The 20,962-nt window shown below is 47.3% G+C and overlaps 1 protein-coding gene across 1 annotated transcript; it reads left to right on the forward strand.

Moving 5' to 3' along the window:
- The first annotated feature begins 9,331 nt into the window (after positions 1-9,331).
- LOC114700053 (amiloride-sensitive amine oxidase [copper-containing]) lies at positions 9,332-16,321 on the forward strand. Its single transcript, XM_028879470.2, has 5 exons — positions 9,332-9,474; positions 11,867-13,440; positions 14,227-14,512; positions 14,825-14,957; positions 15,679-16,321. Exons 2-5 carry the CDS (start codon positions 11,871-11,873, stop codon positions 15,943-15,945), a joined length of 2,256 nt encoding a protein of 751 aa, XP_028735303.1. The 5' UTR covers positions 9,332-9,474; positions 11,867-11,870; the 3' UTR covers positions 15,946-16,321.
- The last annotated feature ends 4,641 nt before the right edge of the window (positions 16,322-20,962 follow it).

A 20,962-nucleotide genomic window follows, 5' to 3' on the forward strand; every position in this document is an offset into this window, starting at 1 on the left:
GTTTTTTTTTTCCAGCAATATATATTTTTTATTTTACAATACCATTCAGTTCTACATATCAGCCATGGGTTCCCCTATTCTCCCCCCTCCCACGCCCTCCCCTTACCCCAGCCCACCCTCCATTCCCACCTCCTCCAGGACAAGTCCTCCCCCGAGGACTGTGATCAACTTGGTAGACTCAGTCCAGGCAGGTCCAGTCCCTTCCTCCCAGACTAAGCCAAGTGTCCCTGCATAAGTTCCTGGTTTCAAACAGCCAACTCATGTATGCACATGTTTATGCCCGTGTGTGTGGAAGTCAGACAATGATTTTAGATGTCATTCCCCAGCACTTTCCACCTTTTGTTTAGGGCAAGGTCTCTCACTGGTCTGGAACTTCTCCGAGTGGACTGAGCTAGCTAGCCAGTGAGCCGCAGGGACCTGCCTGTCTCTATCTCCCATCTTGCCATCACTGGGATTGTAAATGTGAACCACCAGACCTGGCTTTTCATGTGGATTTTGGAGATCTGGACTCAGATCTTGTCATACAAGTGTCTTACTGGCTGAGACGTCTTCCCAGATCTTATCTTTCTTACATATGTACCTGCATATACATGCATATGTATGTGGATTAACTTTACAACCACTATTAAAATGAAAACAGCCAGTCACAAAAGATCCTTCCTGTGATTCAATGTATGTTTGCAAAGGAAATCTCTTTCCAAGTCTTACAGGGCAGCTCTGAAACATCACTCCAGTTTCATTTATTCTATGCTGCCTTGTAATAGGCACTCCCATGTCCGGCAATGGTGTGCAGCTCTGTAGCTGGATAAATCTTTCCTGCCCACCACTACCCAATTAGCCAGTCAGAGGCTTAATATTAATTACAAACTGCTTGGTCTATGGCTCAGGCTTATTGCTAGCTAGCTATTATATCTTAAATTAACCCATTTCTATTCATCTATGTATCGCCATGTGTCTCATGGCTTTACCTGTATTCCATTACATCTTGTTCCCCTGGCAGCTCTCAGTGTCTCTTCTGACTCTGCCTTTTTTTTCTCCCTGTCTCTTTGCTTGGATTTCCAGCCCGGCCATAACCTGTCTTGCCATAGGCCAAGGCAGCTTCGTTATTAACCAATGGTAGCAACACATATTCACAGCATACAGAAAGACCATCCACAGCACATCTCTTTTCTCAGAATTTAACAATCTATCCTGGAGGAGGTCTTAAAAAGCTGAGGAAACTTACAAGGCCCCAAAAGCTCATAAAGTTACAGTACTCACAAGGCCCCTCCCCAGCTTCTGTGAACAGTGAGTGATTTCCCAAGGACATTCTCTCCAGTGGAGCCAAACACATTAGGCAGGGAGCTTGGAGGGATGCAGCTCTTGTGAGTCATCATCCATGCCTGGAGAGGTCTTACAGTGATGTACCCGTCTTTGAGTACATGACCTCTCACCTGTGTCCCCGTATGGAACTTCAGTAACACCATTGATTCCCCAAGGTTGAGTAGGGTGGAACTGTTCCTTGGGTCTGTCATTGGTACCGTATTTGTTTGTGTCTCTGCAGGAAAAGTCACATCACTCAGTTGTTGACTCATCTGACACTGACAGAACCAGAAATGAGTCTAGGAAGAGATGTCGCATTTCCCCTGCTGTGGATGGTGAGCATGTGATGAAAGTTAGCGGATCTGAGAGTGGGTCTCTGTAGGGACAATCTCAGTGTGGCTGCCTTTGTCCTGTGGTAATGGGATGGTGTGTCTCCTTGCTGTAATGGCAGTGGCATGCTCCTGGTGATGAGTGACAGGACATGCAGCAAGAGCAAGCTGTCCAAGAGAGGAACATCCTTAGGGGGAGACCCCAGGGAGGCCTCTACATTGAGTGAAATGGCATGTCTTCTTGATGAGTGAGGTTTGATATGCAAGTAGGGGACATCCTCTAATCAGCTGGTGAGCTAGAAAACATTTTATCATTCCTGAAAGCAGCACATTTGGAACAGGACCACAATCAGGCTGTGACGGTTGTTGCATGGTCTTTGGTGTGGGTAATAAGACGTGCAACTGAGGCTTGGCTGTCTTCCCAGAAAAGGCGTGCTTGTGTAAGGGAGGAATTACAGCAAGAAAGAGCCATGTGGGGGGACTCTCCTCCACATCAGGCTCAGGTTTGTCAGGAAAAGTGGGAAAGGGGAAGATGAGATGGAGGTGTGGGATTGCCACTTCTTACAGCTAGAAGGGTGCAAGGGAAAGAAAGTACAAATTATATCCATGCCACAGATCCATTCCTAGAACTCCAAAACTTGGAATTTCTAGAAATAATCAGACAATGAGGAGGAAGTGAGAGTGGGGTCAAAGTGATAAAAGATGCCCTTCTGGTCCAACCATTAATACACAAGGGTTTCAAAATCCATAACCCAGCAAACAGACAGGGATCTAAATAATGGTTCAGTATGGTAACTATAGTAACCAGGTAACACTGCATCTCAACTGCTTAAATTGGGGGAAACTTTTAAATGGGGAATTAAAGAGCCTTCTATGGCTTATGAAGCTTTGGGACATGTGGGCAGATGGGGTTTGTCTGAGTGCTGTGGAAGCAGAGAGACAATAATATAGCTACCCATCCTCCTTGAGACAGAGGCTGTATCGCCAGACTCAATACAAGGGAACTCAGTCCCTGATGGACTGACTCCCCTGAGAGACCAGGGACACTTGTTATGACCGAGTGACATCCTTGTAAAAACTAGGGACTAACTAGAAGGCAAGAAAGAAAGGACAATCATCACTGAGGGAAGTGGCATGCAGGACATAGTATGTGATGACCTTGGGTAGGGACATGTCCACAGAAAAGCTAAGAAATGGAACAGGGACTGTTAGAGTTTTAGAGGCACGGCTGAGCCCCAGGGTGGGTCATGATCTTTATGAGGTGGGAGAGGTTCTGGCAGGTCGGGATGGTTTAAATCAACATATAAACCAGGTTCATAAAAGGCTAGATCAATCAAAGAGGGATACGAGAAGAACAAGCAGGCAAAGAGGTCTGTATGGCCCACTCTCAGGCAAATGCAGCAGTATTTTTATGGAACCAGCGTTCCTAAAGAAAATATTACCAAGAAGCCAAATCCGGTGCTTGTGAGCCTCTGGGAAGCTTTGAAGCCTGTGCGACAGTTCGGGTGGAGGGAGTGAACGACCGAGTTTCACAGGTGGAAAAGACCAAACTTATCCTAGGGGTCCACAGTGACCCCCAACCCCACAGATGCCTCTTCAAGAGGGTGTTCTCAAGGTGGAAATTGTTCCCCCATCCCAGGGCACAGGGCAGTCAGGTGTCGTCAATAGAAAGTGATGTCCGCAGCCCTGGTGCAAAGGTGGTCAGCTTCAGAGAGTCAGTGACAGCAGCAGCCATGGAAGCAGCAGCATCCTCAGCCTCCTCAGAAGTGGAGGCCACATGGCTCATGGAAAATGACTGTAGGTGATGGCGGGCCGCATGAGGTGGTGTCTTTCATCTATGCAGTTATTGCTCTTTTGACTAAAATGACGGGTGGAGGTGACAGGATCGTTTTGTGCTGTGCTGGACCTTGCTAACATTTCTTTTCTTTTTTCTTTTTTAGTACCCTCTTAACCATCGAGAACAAGTGGCATTTCTCTTTTGGAATGGACAGCAACAGGCCTTCAGAGATCCTTCCCACTCTCTGTGAAATTTCATTATACAATGCTAACCCTTGAGTGCCATGCAGAGTTGTAAAAGCATCTGGAAAGACAGTAAAAACATCAGTTAAAAAGTTTGAACAAAAATGTGGGTGGGAAGGGGTGCTCCCAGGACCTCTTGAAGTGGTTTAGTGAAGACACCGGTGCCAAGGGTAGCCTAACTCCCTAAGAATCAAGGCCATGGAAAATTCTGAGGCCCCCACAACATACAGGCCATTGCCACTGCTACTGATCACACTCCATAACTAGGTAAGTCCCATTGCTGAAGACGCCACATGCTTTTGCTGCAGGGCATAGAGAACCAATCTGGGCCTGAGCTGGATGCTCTTTCCTCGATTGCTGGCTTCTGTAGTCCCAAAAGGCACGGACCGAGTTACTGGGAAGAGAATGATGGCCAGCAGTTCTGCTCAGCTCTGGACCCTGCATGCTCTAGCACCAACATGCCAAGCAATGTATGGCCGCTGGTGCTGTAGTGGCACAGCTACCCTGGGTACCAACCACCGGATTTCCTGCTGGCTTTAAGGTCCACTATGCAGGAAGTAATCACATTGGGAACTATCATCCAGAACAGAGATCTGTTAGGAATGTCAAAGGCCCCAGTGGGGAAGCCTCTGCTGGAGCTTTATTAAACAGATGTGATATGCCCAGTAAATTGTTTTCTAAATGTTTGTGTTTATGCCCATAGATTATCAGTTCTGTCAGCCTTGACCATTGAGAGAAAGTTCTTTTTTGCAGTGGATGGTGGTTACTGCAGATATTAATAACTGGTCAAGCTGCTGAGAAGAAATGATATAAGGTCCTATGCTCAACCTTAAATGGAAGAAAGTAATTAGACCTTTATATTACACCCCACCCCCAAGACTCAGGTAACATGTGAGAAGAAGGAGCAGAAAGAGTGTAGGAGTCAGAGGACGAGGCTGGGAGTGGTATTGCTACTTCCTCCTAATTGAAGCATTCCCTACTGGAGGAGGAGGGAGGCTCCTAAGACCTGGGAAGCTAATAAAACATGCAAGGCTCAGGAAGTTCAGAAACTTACAAGACCTTTCCGTAGGGTTAATAAACAGGAAGCAACTGCCAGGGAGAAAGATCCCCTCTCTAGTGGAGCTTCTGATCTGTCAGGCAGAGAGACCAGGGATGTAGCTTTTGTGAGTTGCCTTCCAGTCATATCTGTTTGTTTGTTTGTTTGTTTGTTTTTTAAGTAACCCGTAACCTCATTGGCTCACCAATCAAGACTTAGGTGGATTGTGTCTCTGGTCTGCCTTTGGTGTCCTGTCTGGGGATGAACAGATGTTTGTTCTCATCTCCTCAAGAAAAATCACACAGCGTTCAGGGAACCACTCTAGTGGGTTGAACGTTGTCCATTGTGTGTATTGGGTCTTTAAAGTATGTCCAGTGACTTTGTGTGCATTCCTTTTCATTTTAATGTGTCAGCATCGTGCTCCACCATTCAGCCTGCTTCTTCCCATGATCTTAAGCTCCTCTTCTTTGGGTTTCTGTGTGAACACTTTGAAGGGGACCCAGTACAGTGGGGAGCTCCCTCCTCGACCCTGGATTAGGCACAAACCGTACCCAAACTCCTGTTTTCACAGAGAGATCCTTTATTAAGCGGGAAGAAAAGTTAGAGTGGCTGCTTTCTGACTCAGAAGGAAAACAGCAGCCAATGACCTTGTGGGTATCATTTTTAAGAGGAAGAAAGGGGGGGTCCATGTTAGAGTGGGCTAGGATGAGGTGGTGTGTTTTGATTGAGCATGCTAATTAGGTAAGCCAAAGGGGGCTTTTGATGGCTGGACATTGGTGATCAGCCTCAGGAATGAGTCTGGCATAAAAAAGCATCCAAATGAGGAAATAGACCTTGACGGCTAGCTTTAGGGATGTAATCTGTGCTTTACAAGGGACAGGGAAAGGGGAAGGGCAAGGCCTGCCAGCATCACGTTTGCCAAACCTGGACCTGCTAGATCCTGCACACTTTGTGTCCACAACTGTATGGTAACTACTGTCCTCGTGATGAGCCCCAGCAACCTCCAGCTCCCATCTCTACAACAGCTGAGTCCATGCTCCGCTTCTGGGCCTGTCAGAACCTGCCATACACACCGAGAAGCAGAATTGCTGATCTGCAGGGCATGCATGCAGCAACCTCCCTGTCCACCCCCTGCTAACTGCAATCTAGAACAGATGTACCAACTCTGCCCCTCTGCCACAAGCTGCACCAGAGGCTCCTCTTTCCTACACATCTATGGCAACACTTGGCATCCTCCAGCTGCCCAATTTCTGCCATTACTGGGTGTTAACTTTGGATTTTTCCAAGTGGCTACTACATTCACTCTTGAATCCCTTTGGTTTCCTCTCTTTTAAGTTACCTTGAGATTCTTTGCCCAGGATTCCATTGAGATTGCAGTCTCTGACTGATTTGCAAGCATCCCTTGTGTATTCTAGATATCAGTCCACTCATATTTTTCAAAACCTGCTCTATTGGGGAAATCATATACACAATTCACTCTTTTAGAGTATACACACCAGTGGATTGTGATATAGGACAGATACGTGAAGCTATTAGTAATTTTAGAACATTGCTCTCAGCTCAAAGAGAATAAGCCACAGTTATATATCTCACCCCATCTTCCTATCCCATCTCCAGTCCTCAGGAACCAGTGTGCTTCTAATCTACTCCACAGATCACATCCCTTCTGGAGATGATGGATTCTCTGTACACTTTCTGCAAACAGAAAAATCTAATCGATGGCCTTTTGTAAACGGCTTCTTTCATTTAACGCAGTGGTTTTAATGTCTGGCAATACTGTAGCACATATGGTATCTTTTCCTCTCTGTGGATGAACAACTGTCTACCAGTTGTTAAGCATCTGAGTTTCTTCTGCCTTTTGGCAATCGGGACTAATGATGTTGTAAACATTTTTGCGCACACATCTGCGTGAACATATGTTTTTGTCTTGAGTACTTATCTAGCAGTGGATTTCTATGTCATATGGAAAGTTCATGTTATTCATATTTTCTGAAATAACCACCTCATTTTACACTAGCACCAACTATGCATAAGGGTTCAGATTTCACCCTATCCTGCCAACACTTGTTAATGTATCACGTTTTTCTGTTCTACATATTTCATTACTGTTGTTGATGTTTTTATCTGATTTGGCACATAGCAATTGTAAATATTATGAAATAAAAGGTGACATTTAAATACATAGATGCAGTATGTAATGATCAGGAAACTTGGCATGTCTGCCATCTCAGATATTTGTCACATGTGTTGAAAATTTTCATCACTGGAACTGAAAGGCATTGCACTAACTGAAATAAGCCAGGCACAGAAATAAAAATTCTTTGTGTTCGCACTTATATGTGGAAGTCCAAAAGTTGATCATTGATCTCATTAAAATAGAGAATAGAGGAGGGTGTGGTGGCACATGCCTTTAATCCCAGCCCTTGGGAGGCAGAAGTAGGCAGATTTCTGTGAGTCTGAGGCCAGCCTGGTCTATAGAGCAAGTTTCAGGCCAGCCAGGACTAATGAGAGAGATCCTGTCTTTACAACATTAAAGAATAGATTAATGATCAATAGAGTCTAGAAAAAGGTGGGATGTAAAGAGGGAAGGACCAGTTTAAAGTTGCAGTTGGATAAATGGAATAGCCTTCAATGTCCTATAGCACAGTGAGAAGACAGTAGTTAACAGCAATGAAATATTTCCAAGCAGCAGAGGGGTTTGAAGTTGTCCTGACATTGATGTGTGCATCTCTGGTGATGAGGGATTTTCTTCAGATCAGTGTCTGCTCAAATACTTGCCCCTTTTTAAATAATAATTCACTTTTGTTTTTAAGTGTGTGTGTGTGTGTGTGTGTGTGTGCGCGCGCGCGCGCGCGCGCGCGCGCCTGAGGAGGGTCAATGCTCATGAATCCAGATGCCTGAGGAAGCCAGAGGCTTCTGACACTTGGAGCTGGAATTACAGGAACATAGAAGCCGGGAGTCAAACTCAGGCCCTCAGCAGAGCAGCACTGGCTCTTAACCACCAAGCCTTCTCTCCAGCCCCATTTGCCCATTTCAAATTGAATTGTTTGTCCTTCTTTTATTGAGCCCAAGGCCTCTGCAGATGGCATCCTCTTAGGATTGATGAACATTTTCTCCATCACTCCCTTGGCACCTTTGAAGAGCCTAAGTGTAAATGTTGCTACTACCCTACTCATCTGCTGTATTTTGTTAGTTTTTTTGTGTGTGGTTTTGGGAGTCATTGCTAAGACTCCCATATCAAACCAAAGGGTAAGAAGATTTACTCTCTATTTTCCTCTAAGAGTTCTATGCTTCTAACTTTCTATGTAGGGTTTTTCCATTTCAAGTTCACATTGTGAGGTGTGAGGTGTGAGGTAGGGGTCCAACCCCGCCCTTCTGTATGTGACTCCTCCCTTCACTTTTAACCTGAGCAAGGATCTTCTCGTGCTACTAATTGCTTTCATCTATAGAGGTAAAAGGTTAAGCTTTCCACTGTCAGGTTGTTCCTGGGACTGTCTTCTGGTCCAACTGCCTTAACTCTCTTTGGAACTGTTGAGCCCACAAAGGAGAATGCCCAACTCTAAAGACAGAAAGTTTCATTTCACTGTCCATCATCACAGGATAGTTAAAGCTATTCCCCCTCAATATTGAGTCCCAGAATATTGAGTTGAGTGTTTTCTCCTTTCTTTATCTAGCTGCCAGTAGATCCTGGAATGACTTGCAAGGCAAGCAGGAGACGGAGAGCGACAAGGCCCACATCACCTACCCAAACACAGCAGCCCCAGAGCCGTACCCTCTGTCCTTTCTGAGTACTGCCAGGATCCTGTGTGCTGAAAATATCCCTTCGTGGGCTCAGCTAGGCAGCTCCCCTCTCTTTCAGATGGCTTCCTCTCTGATTCCACGTTCTACATCTGCATCCACTGCTCCTTTTGGTCTTGTGTTTTGTTTTTTGCTATAAGCAACTGTCTTCCTCAGCCCTGCTTTGTCGGGGACTGCTTCCTGCTAAGAGCTGCTCAGAAGATTCTCTCCCAGACAAAGAACTATAGGTAACTAATAATTGCTTGGAGAGGGAAAACTAGCCTCTCCCAGGGGTGAGCCCCCCAGTATTGGTACAGTAAAAAATGGTCAGCCCTGAAACCATACATACATAAACAATGAAGTTGGACTCAGCAGGTTGTGTTTATTTATTTGTGCATAAACACCATACATAAATATGCACATATATGCATGTATGCAACAATAATAATCAAAGAAAAAGAGACTATCAATTTGAGAGTTGAGGGGAATGAGAGGGGGTAAAGGGCGGATACCTGGAAAGTACTTTGAAGGAGAAAAGAGAAGGGTCAAATGATGTAACTATTTTAATTTAAAATGTATTTAAAATTTTTGGATAGACATTAAATATTATATATATATATATATCCATAAATAAAGAAATAACAAAGCTGAAAAAAAGAACTGGCTAGTAAATTTCCCTGTAGCTTTTACTCTAATATATGAACATGACACTGTGTTAACAAATTAAGACAGCTTGTAACAGGGAAAGCTAAGGACGATTCTTGCCGAAGGTGGTACTGTGAAAGAGGAAATCACCGGGAAACCGCCCCAGGACACTGGTGCTGAAGCCAGCATCACTCCAGCACCCTTCCAGGAAGGAACCCCGGTGGCTACAGGTCCCCAGCTAGGTTGACCTGTACCTCACCCTGTCCCTCCCTGTGGGGCGGGGTCCGATAGCTTCAAGAAGGCTTCTGGGGTCAGTGGCCAGGAACAAAGTCTGGGAGCTGGGGAGCGACGGAGCCGCGCACACAGGTGGGTTCCGATGGGCCATCAAACAGGTCGGCAGGAAAGGGGCACAAGCAAGGTAACAAGGCATGGTGTGAGAGACAGGGGACGGGAAGACACAGGGAAGGAGAGCCAGGGAGTTCAGGAGCCCAGAATGGGCTGCAGAAGGCCACTGCAGGCAACTCTGGGTGAGAGAAGCGGGCCCTGTACGGGGTGGCTTACAGGGGGCGGCGTTCCTCCCCTCTGAAGTCAGAAGGGACAATGGCTGCCAAGTTTTCCTTTTCCTCCATGACTCTCCGGCAGGTCCTCCCCAACACTGCCCATGTGACTTCAGAAGAGAGGAGGCTGAATGTCTTCTGCATCTCCTTCCCACTGCCTAAAGCGAAAACACATTTGGAGATAAGAAATTGTAAAGGAGGCCATAAAGGGCATAAAAACACAAGGAACACACAATGCCTACATTAAGATTTCAGCCCCACCTTCCGGAAAGATAGTAAAAGATCAGTGGTTGGTAGAGGGTGGACTTCAGAGAGGGAGGATTATGGAGAGCTTGGAGAATTTGGGGAGTGCGGGGGGGCAGTGAGACTATTACCTGACACCATAGTGTCAGGATCCTCTGGATGCACCATCTGCTCTGGGTATTAATGGAGTTCCTGTGGCTCGGTTGTTACACATGGAACATGCTGGTGGGTGCTGATGGTGGAGGAGGCTGGGGGGATGGCAGGGGACATGGGGCAGTGCTCTACACTTCCTGTCCAAGGTGGCTATGAAGCTAAACCACTCTCAAAACTCAAGTCTAGGACTGAGCAGTCCAGGAAGACCAGTGGAATGTAGGAGAAGGATTCCAGGTTCTGCCTGAGCCTTCTGGTGTCAGGGACGGACATAAAGCAGCTCTTCTGTTGAGAAATGTCCCTGGGAGGGGCTTCCCACCGAGGGCCAGCAGTATTGAGGTCAGGTTAGAATCTGGGAAATCAGAGCTCGTGATAATGACAGAATCCAACATGTGTGCAGGGACAGAGGTCTCCTGGGAACTCTGAACATAGCAGGGCCTGACAGACAGCCTCCCTCCAGGTACAAAGGAGTTCAGAGAGATAGACACTAAGACTCCTAGCATCCCAGAGACCCTGCCCTGCACACATACACAATATTCTCCTGGTGGCTTGGGGACAGGGTTACAGGGTAAAGATCCTGACTATGCCCTCCACGAAAAAGGAAGAGGAAGGTCCTATCTCTATCCCCTGTCTACACTGAGGGGCCAGAGGAAGTGGACAGGGCTGTCCCCGTGCTCCCCACATAGTCTGCAGTGCTCACCACCCCCAATGTGCTGTGGTCCGGGCTGCACCTTCAGGGGTCAGTTTAAAGAAACGGACTAGCTAGCACTCCAGGTGATCCTGGAAGGCCAGCTTTATTCCAAACCCATGACTTAACATCCGATTAGCTTTTTTGGACAAGCCCAGAGTGGAGCCCGGAGCTGTTGTCATTCCCATTTCACAGGTGAGACCCTGGGGAATTTAAGCAGCATGGCCAAGACCATGCAAGCGGTCCTTACGATGTCATTTAGCAGGACTCGAACCCAACACAAACCCGAGAGCCTACACTTTGAGCGTCTACACTGACTTTTGAAAGGTGGCCCCTAGGGGGATTTTATTGTTGGGGGGATGGCTCAGACAATAGGACTTGCCTGCAAGGGCGAGAACCTGAGTTTGATCCCCACACCACACATGAAATTCCAGGAGTGATGGTACACGATTGTGACCCCAATGCTGGGGAGATCCCTGCAGCTTGCTAAGTGTCAAGCCTGGTGACATCAGTGGTTTCCAGGTAAAAGTCGGGGATTAGCCTTACCAAAGGGAAAAAAGTGGAGAACGAAGGAAGAAGACACTTGAAGTTGACTTCTTCCCTACACATGCATGAATACATAGCACACACGCACACACCTACACACACACCTACACACACGCCCTCACACAGATACAAACACACACATCAACAATTTCATTAAAAAAGCGGCCGTTTTGCAATGAGTATAAGCCTCTGTCTCACCAGAATACAAGCCTTCGAGATGTTTGCGGTTCAATTCTTGGACTGCCGTGACTCATGTCCCTGCCTAAGGGAAATGTTCCTCTTTTGAAATAAACTGCCAGAGAGGACCAAACATGGGAATGTATGTAAACAAGAAAGTCCATGCGGCTATAAGAGGTAAACAGAAGAGAGGAGAAATCAGTGTATGCATGCACAGAGGACAAACAGCATTAGGAACCAAGAGTGGGGACCCAGAGACCCCATCTCTGCCTTCAGTTTGATTGACAGGAGGAGGCTAGTAGGTAGGGAAGTGCCAGGGCTGAGGGACAAGGTACTGTGAGGTGCTCAGTAGACTAAGGGTCATATTCAAGTCCTCTCCTCCCTTCTGCTGTTCCAGAGCCATGGGGCTAGCAAAAATGAGCCTGGCCTTCACCTGGGGAGCTGTCATATTGGTGCTACAGATGGCAGGCACAGCACCTGCTGTGAGGACTCCTCATGACAAACCTAGGGTATTTGCAGACCTGAGCACCCAGGAGATAAAGGCTGTGCACAGCTTCCTGATGAGCAGGAAGGAGCTGCGACTCCAGCCATCCAAGAAAGTGACTTTGGCCAAGAACTCAGTGTTTCTCATTGAGATGCTACTGCCCAAGAAGACACATGTGCTGAAATTTCTGGATAAAGGAGGAAAAAGCCCTGTCCGGGAAGCCAGGGCCATCATCTTCTTCGGGGCCCAGGAGCACCCCAATGTCACCGAGTTTGCTGTGGGACCCCTGCCATTGCCATACTACATTCGAGAACTGTCCCCCAGGCCAGGGCACCATCTGTCCTGGTCATCCAGACCCATCTCAATGGCAGAGTATGACCTCCTCTTCCACATGCTGAAGACAGCCACCACATCTCTGCATCAGTTTTTCCTTGACACCACTGGCTTCTCATTCCTGGACTGTGATGACCGGTGCTTGACTTTTACCGACGTGGCTCCCCGTGGGGTGGAGTCTGGTCAGCGTAGAAGCTGGTTTATCGTGCAGCGCTATGTGGAAGGCTACTTCCTGCACCCCACGGGTCTGGAGATCCTTGTGGATCACGGGAGCACAGATGCCCAAGACTGGAGAGTGGAGCAGGTCTGGTATAACGGCAAGTTCTACAACAGCCCAGAGGAACTGGCTCAGAAGTATGCAGACGGAGAAGTGGACACGGTGGTCCTCGAGGACCCACTGCCTGATGACACAGAGAAGCCCCCACTCTTCTCTTCCCACAAGCCCCGAGGGGAATTCCCCACGCCCATCACTGTTGCCGGCCCCCACGTTGTACAGCCCAGTGGTCCCCGATACAAGCTGGAGGGCAACACTGTGCTTTATGGAGGCTGGAGCTTCTCTTACCGGCTAAGATCTTCTTCTGGGCTGCAGGTCTTTAATGTGCTCTTTGGAGGTGAGCGGATCGCCTACGAGGTCAGTGTGCAAGAGGCTGTGGCATTGTATGGAGGACACACACCTGCAGGCATGCAGACTAAATATATTGATGTTGGCTGGGGCCTGGGCAGCGTCACTCACGAGCTGGCCCCTGGCATCGACTGTCCAGAGACTGCTACTTTCCTGGATGCCTTCCACTATTATGACAGTGATGGCCCTGTCCATTATCCGCATGCTCTCTGCCTCTTTGAGATGCCCACCGGGGTGCCCCTTAGGCGCCACTTTAACTCAAACTTTAAAGGCGGCTTCAACTTCTATGCGGGTTTGAAGGGGTATGTGCTGGTGCTTCGGACAACATCAACAGTCTACAATTATGATTATATCTGGGATTTCATCTTCTACCCTAACGGTGTAATGGAGACCAAGATGCATGCCACTGGCTACGTCCATGCAACCTTCTACACCCCTGAGGGACTGCGACACGGCACTCGCCTACAAACCCACCTGCTTGGCAACATCCACACCCACCTAGTGCACTACCGTGTTGACCTGGATGTGGCAGGTAGGAACTCAGTGCCAGACTCTCTTAGTCACTTGGCTGCTTCTCATTGATAGACTCACTCCACAGGGGGTGGGTTGAGACTCTGAGTCACAGCAGGGTTATTCTTTCTGTCTGCTTCCTAGCAATATAAAGCAGCATGCGTCCCCAGCAAATGGAGGCAGTGAACAGTGCCCTAGGGTTACCCTGTATGTGGGGTGTGCATCTGTCCTTGTCTTGGGCTGAGTGAGTTGGTATACATGGAGTGAGGAAGGGCTAAGTGTCCAGGCGGGCAATAGGTTCTGAAGCCCAGTACTTTGAAATGGGGCCCAGGGCCATCTGGGGCTGCTCAGTGTGGTTCATGGATAAAGGATGTCTCCACAGAAGAGTGGCAGGGATGTGAACCCTGATATCAGATTTGAGAGCAGATGAATGGCTCCCACCTACTTGACCCCACTTGACTCCTGGCCCATAGTACACTGACAGTCCTGTGCAAACATGGCTGCCCCTTTGCCAAGGTTTAGAGAACAGAAAACGTTCTGAAGGAGCAGCTCTCCAGAAATCTGCAAGGTATCATGTGCGGGCACCACATGCCATGACTGACCGTGAACTGATCTCTAACTCCTCTGGCTTCATTTTCTGTGTCACTACCAGCACCTAGGTGCCCCACCACTGGACCAGTGCCTGCCCCCAGCTCTGCATCTTCTTCACTGCTGGCTCTGGGTGTGGTCTGGGATGGACATCTTATGAGCAGCGAGGTTTCTCCTCCAGTATTTGAGTCTCACCCTGCATCCCCTCTCACATCCCCAGGCACCAAGAACAGCTTCCAGACCCTGAAGACGAAGCTGGAAAACATCACCAATCCCTGGAGCCCAGGTCACTCCCTGGTTCAGCCCACACTCGAGCAGACCCGGTACTCCCGGGAGCGCCAGGCTGCATTCCGCTTTGGACAGACTCTGCCCAAGTACCTGCTCTTTAGCAGCCCCCAAAAGAACCGTTGGGGCCACGCTCGCAGCTACCGCCTGCAGATCCACTCTATGGCTGACCAGGTGCTGCCACCAGGCTGGAAGGAGGAGCGGGCTGTCACTTGGGCCAGGTGAGAAGACCCAGGGAGGGCCAGGGGCTCCGTTCAGTGATTGTGTATCCTGATTGTACTTCTGTCCTCCAGGCTCTGAGTCTGTGTGTACTTGTGGATATGCATTCTCCTGCACTTGGGGAGGGAGGGGTGGGGTGGTGCTCACAGGGCTCCTGGCCCTTACGTGCTGATGGTCATTCTTGAAGATTTCCAGGAGATGATCATCATTCTGCAGAAGCAACAACTTCACCATCTTTGACCCTGAAGACGATCCCTGAAAGGGCTCAAAGACAGCCTTAGTGCCCATAGCCACTTGACTTTTCTTCTCTGCAGGTACCCCCTGGCTGTGACGAAGTATCGGGAATCTGAGCGTTACAGCAGCAGCCTCTACAACCAGAATGACCCCTGGGATCCCCCCACTGTCTTCGAGGAGTTCCTTCAGAACAATGAGAACATTGAAGAGGAGGTATTGACCCCACCCCTGCCCCTGCCCACCTCAGGCCCTGTGGTCCTAGAAGTATGGTTTTTTTCTAGTACATGGTAAGTTAGGGTCATAACAGACCCATCCACCTCTCCAATGGGACTGAGAACACCTCAGGAAATTTGTAGAGACATCTTTCAAGACACAAGCCTATAGCATGAATCTTAAAAGTTCTTATTAATAAAATCAAACCTGAGGCCAGTTATTGGGGTGAACACTAACCAGAACAAGCCACAGCTACCTCACCTCGCCAGATCCTCAGCTGGTCTTGTTTCCTCAGACTGGAGGCTTCTGAGTCATCATCCAGAATGGGTCTCAGCTGAATTGCTGCTCAAAAGCCTGAATGCTTAACCAGGCCATATGCTTCTAGTTTCTGGTCCTCATGCCTTATATACCTTTCTGCTTTCTACCACCACTCCCTGGGATTAAAGGCTGGCTTTCTGGGATTAAAGGCATGTGTCACCATGCTTGGCTGTATCCTTGAACACATGGATTTCTGCCCCTGGAATGCTAGGATTAAAGGCGTGTGCTACCACTGCCTATTCTCTATGTTTAATATTGTGGCTGTTCTGTCTCTGATCCCAGATAAGTTCATTAGGGTGCACAATATTTTGGGGAACACAATACCACCACACAAGCCAAACTACCCTCAGTTGGCTGGTACTCAGCACTGCCCTGCCCACTGAAACCTTTGTTTCTCCCACAGGATTTGGTGGCCTGGGTGACAGTGGGATTCCTGCACATCCCCCACTCAGAGGATGTCCCCAACACAGCCACACCTGGGAACTCTGTGGGCTTCTTGATCCGGCCCTTCAACTACTTCCCAGAGGACCCGTCCCTGGCATCTAGAGACACTGTGATAGTGTGGCCCCAGAACAAAGGGCTCAACCATGTCCAGCGCTGGATTCCTGAGAACAGAGCCTGCCTGGTGTCTCCTCCCTTCAGCTACAATGGGACCTACATGCCTGTGTGAAGGGTCTGACCCCAACCTCTGCAGAATAGCCCCAGAGCCCCACAAGGACAGGCAATAAACCCTTCCATTTATATCCTGTATGCTGCTTTTTAGCAGCAGGGGAGGGCTGGCCATGGGTTCTATTCATGTTTCAAAGCTGCACCTGCCAATGACTCGCATGACCAATGCAAAGAAAGGATACTGGAATTCTCTAGCAGGTGGGTTGTTGTTTTTTGGGTTTGTTTTTTTGTTTGTTTGTTTGTTTTTTTAACATTTGAGACTTTTATCTGCCTATCCAGAGGCTTCAGGGAAATTGTCTTATCTCAATGATGAGCATGCATAAGGAAACTGTTATATGGACATCTAATAAAATGACACCTTCACCCTTTAGACATTGGTCTAGTGTCTGGGGTTGACCTCATGATCTCTTTCTAAACACAAAAAACCCACAAGTGTATATGTTGATTTGTTGCAGTTTTGTCTGTAAAATATAAAAAAACCAATGTCAATGGGCTAATAAAACAGACTTCAACCTTCTTTTCCTTATGCCTACATGCCAGAAGAAGGCACCAGATCTCATAGAAGGTTTCGAGCCACCTTGTGGTTGCTGGGAATTGAGCTCAGGACCTCTGGAAGAGCAGCCAGTGCTCTTAACCTCTGAGTCACCTCTCCAGTCCCTTTCTCTTTGTTATGAAGAAAAGAAGGCTGTAACTGGCTTAGGAGAGCATTTTCAGAGAGCGCAGAAGAGAACAGGGTGATAAAAACCAGGGGACAAGCAGGTCCTGTGAACTAGACACTCCGCCCCGCCTCGTGTGTGTGTGTGTGTGTGTGTGTGTGTGTGTGTGTGTGTGTACAGTTGTCATTCATGGACCACGCTGGTGGATGCTGACAGTCAGGGAGGCCTGTGAGGGCTCAGGAGTTACAGTGTTGTACTCTATACCCTCTGCTCAATTTTGCTATGAACCTAAATTGTTCTAAAAAAGGAAATCTATGGTCCCATCAACATTCCCCTAAGGAGCTTTAGGTGGTTAATGGTTGCTAAGGGAAGGGACAGTTTTATTTATCGATGGTGTAACCACTGGTAAGTTACCCTTGCTCTCAACCCAAGAAAATGCAGTGAGCTGCAAAAAGGAATGATGAATGAATGAATCAATCAATCAAGACAAGAGAGGAAGAAGGGACATAGTGGGAAGGAGCTGAGCAGGAGGGTAAGAGGATAATGAGGGAAATATTAGCAGCGTGTGTTATGTACTGTCTATGTATAAAATTGTGGGAGGAAATTTTTAATTTTTTATGAGTAATGTATTTACATTATTCCCACCCTTCCACCTGCCCCCTCCAAACACTCCCAGGTACCATTCCCAAACTCTCTCTCAAATTCATGATCTTGTCTTTAATTATTGTTGCACACACACACACACACACACACACACACACACACACACACACACACACACGCCTGCCTAGTCCACTTTGTGTTGTTTGTATATACACCTGTCTAGGGCTGACCATTTGGGATTGGACAACCTATTAGGGAAAATGTTCCCAAAGAAGACTGACTCATCCTCTCTCCACAGCCATGAATTACCTGCAGTTCTTCATCAGCTGATGGGCCTTATACATTTTCCCCCAACCACATTCACACGCCACTGGGCTTGTCCTCATACAGGTCTTTTTATTAGTGAGGTTTCGAGGGTGCAGGTTCTTTGGGATGTATAGAAGACCATTCCACAGCAGACATTACTGGTCCTCTGGTTCTTGCAATCATCTCCCCGTGTCTGTGATTTTCCTCGAGTTTTAGGTATATGAATTATATTGTAGATGTATCCATGAGCTGGAGTTGAGCAGCCACGGTCACTTACTTCCTACAGACCAGTTGTGGATTCTGTGATAGTCCCCTTTTGGTTCATGAAGAAGCTTAATGAGGTTGAAAGCTACACTTCTCTGTGAGCATATGGCTAAATGTTTAGAACACAGAAACCATATTGGTTTAGGAAAGTAGTCTTCCAGGGCCTATGACCTCTCCAGCCATGGTAGCAGGCTGGGTTTACAGCACCAGGTGTGAATTCCCTCCTATTGAGTGGGATTTGAGTCTAATTAGACAGCTCTTGACTATCCCTAAGATAAAAGTATCACTATTGCACCATTGAGGATCTCTTGCCATACCAATCATTGTTGGGGTTTGTGGGCATCTCAGCTGGGTAGGACGGTTGGTTGCTTTTCTTCCTTGGCAGCTTGCATAGCACCTGCCAATAATATAAAAGCTAGACCTCAGAGCAGAGTCTCCCAGGCCAATTCTAGTTCAATTCCTCCAAGTCCTGTTTCCAAAGTAGGTGTTGTCTTTGACTACAGGGTCTTACCTTCAAGTTGCAATGGCAATAGCTTATACTACTTTGAGAATCTCTTGGATTCCACTGATCAAAAACTACAAAGATTTCCTGTGCCTGGCACTGAGATTTTTGTTAGTCTATGGTTCTTGTAGGAAATATTATCACTCTGAGTGACATAACTCCATTTAATGTGTGTGTTTGTTTTAGACTTTATTATTTAAAAATTATTTAAATAATAAAAACATTTATTTTGCAAATAAAAAAAAATCACACGCCAAAATTAGCCAGACCCAAAGACTATACAACTCAATGAACTTCTATACCATTAGGGCAGCCACACAGAGCAGAGGCTTGGAGCTTCCCGCCAGATTTTGTACTTTTACTATCAGATATATTTAATGCATTATCCATTTTCAAAACATAAAAAGCCCATGACAGAGCTAGAAATAGGAAACCACTTATCTCTATATCATCTTTCATTACTTATGTTCATTACCTACATCCAGTCCTTTCTTGTTCTCTTTTATCTTATACTACATCCACGTGTATATTTGTTTTCATCCATCCATACATCTATCTGTCATCTATCTACCATCTGTCTATGGGAACAACAATAAGTCAGTTTAATTCTGTGCCAATTTAGCAGGATAATGGTAGTGATTTCTCCCCCAGGGCCTACGATCTGCTCATCACAGATTCTTGGCCTTGATCACGTATTTCCAACTGGTGGAGTGGGCGGGTCTTCAGTCCAATCAGAATCAGAGGTGATCGGCTCCTCCCGTGAGATTTGTGACAGTACTGCACCAATGGGCCGGTCTTACTCTAGTTTGCCCTTTTCTAATTCACACATTGCAAGCCACTTTAGTTGAAATACACTCTGGTGCAGTGCCCTCTGCTGGTGGGGACATGCAGCAACACAGCCCTCTGAGTCTCTCTAGGCCTCTATCTGACCAGGAAAAGGGGGTTTTCTACAGATTCCTCCACGGGGATTGCAATCTGGAGAACCAGAGGCAATTAATCACCTATGACAGCAAAGGCTTCTCAGACTCCGTCTACCTGCTCACAGGCCCCAGGGGTAAGCCCGGCCTCTGGACTTCACCCTGCCTGCAGGAGTGAAGGATGCAGCTAGAGACCCAGAGGGACCTTGAGTGGGAATTCACAGTCAGATGGAGTCTTCTTGTACCAGTGACAGGCACAAGGAGGCTCCCCTGAGAGAATCCCATGAAGAAGGGCTTCTGCTGGTTAGGATATGGAGAAAGCAGGGCCTGTGATCGTGATAGCAGCCAGCATATGTACAGGCACTGAGACTTCCCAAGAAGTCTGCACATAGCATATAGCAGAATTCTAGCAGGCATCCCTACCCCAAAATATAAGGGTGGACAGAGTGATAGCCACAAAGGTCTGCCAGCATGGCAAGCAAACCCACCCTGCACCCATTCCTGGTGGCTTGGGGATAAGGTTCGGCTGTGAAAGTATTTGCCATGCCTTCTCCCAAAGGTGAAAGGAGGAGGGCACCTTCCCAACTCATGTACCTGGGATGACTTGAATTCTACAGCTTTCATAGTCAAGATACCTGGACTTGAGTACCTGACTGGGAAACCAGAGAAGCCTGAGCAGGGTGGGATTATCCTATTCTTGCTTCATAGCCCAAGTCCAACCAGTCTGCAGTGGACAGGACATCTGATGACCTGGAGTCCAGACTGCATCATCAAAGATCGCTTTAAAGAGATATGCCCAACATTCCTTGTGTTCCTAGAAAGCTGGCATTGTCCTATACACTTTACAATTACTGTGAGCTTTTTAATCTCCACAACCTTCAGGACATTTATCGTGGTTTGAATAAAAATGGCTCCCATAAGCTCATAGGGAGTGCACTATTAGGAGGTGTGGCCTTGTTGGAGTAGGTGTGGCTTTGTTGAAGGAAGTGTGTCACTGGGGGTGGGCTTTGAGGTCTCAGAAACTCAAGCCAGCTTTCTTCCTGCTGCATGCCTATCTGGATGTAGAGCTCTCAGCTCTTTCTCTAGCACCACATCTGCCTGCACGCTGTGATATTTCCTGTCATGACAATAATGGACTAAATCTCTGAAACTGTAAGCCAGCCCTAATTAAAGGCTTTCCTTTAGAAGAGTTGCCATGGTCATGGTGTCTCTTTACAGCAGTAGAAACCCTAACTAAGACAATGTATCCTGACGCTATCATTTCCATTTCATAGTTAATACAACGGAAGCCCAGAGAATTTAAACAACATGGCCAAGACCATGCAGGTTGACCTCAGTCATGTGATTCCCCAGGACTTCAACCCAGGCCTGCATTTTAACATCTACACTAAACTTCCAAATGTGTTCCCTATTAGAAGGGAGTTTGCTGTGAGCACAGGCCCTTGCTCATCCGGAACGTAGCACTGTGATTCCTTTAGTGCTGAACTTTGACTCATGGTAAACCTGCTGATGAGTGTTCTGCCAACGAGATAACACCAAGAAAATGGGAAACGATGAGCATTTATCTACATAAGACATACCACAAGAGATCTGTAGATGAGGAAGGAAATAGGTAGATACCCGCACAGGGGCCCAAATATTAGGGGTGAATGGCAACCCAGAGATTCCAGCTCTGGTTTAGAGGAGGAAGCTCACGTGATAGATGAGAAACAGAGCTACTCTAAGGCTAGCTGGGAGCAGGAAGTACTTAAGTTCTCTCTCCTACCATGC

This window comes from Peromyscus leucopus, chromosome 3 (assembly GCF_004664715.2).
Source record: "Peromyscus leucopus breed LL Stock chromosome 3, UCI_PerLeu_2.1, whole genome shotgun sequence".
Taxonomy (NCBI): Eukaryota; Metazoa; Chordata; class Mammalia; order Rodentia; family Cricetidae; genus Peromyscus; species Peromyscus leucopus.

Bases quoted from the DNA above. Each gene is read 5' to 3' on its own strand.
- LOC114700053 (XM_028879470.2), top strand. From the start codon at position 11,871: ATGGGGCTAGCAAAAATGAGCCTGGCCTTCACCTGGGGAGCTGTCATA. The intron at 13,441-14,226 runs GTAGGAACTCAG...TCACATCCCCAG, and splicing joins TGTTGACCTGGATGTGGCAG to GCACCAAGAACAGCTTCCAG. The intron at 14,958-15,678 runs GTATTGACCCCA...TTTCTCCCACAG, and splicing joins ATGAGAACATTGAAGAGGAG to GATTTGGTGGCCTGGGTGAC.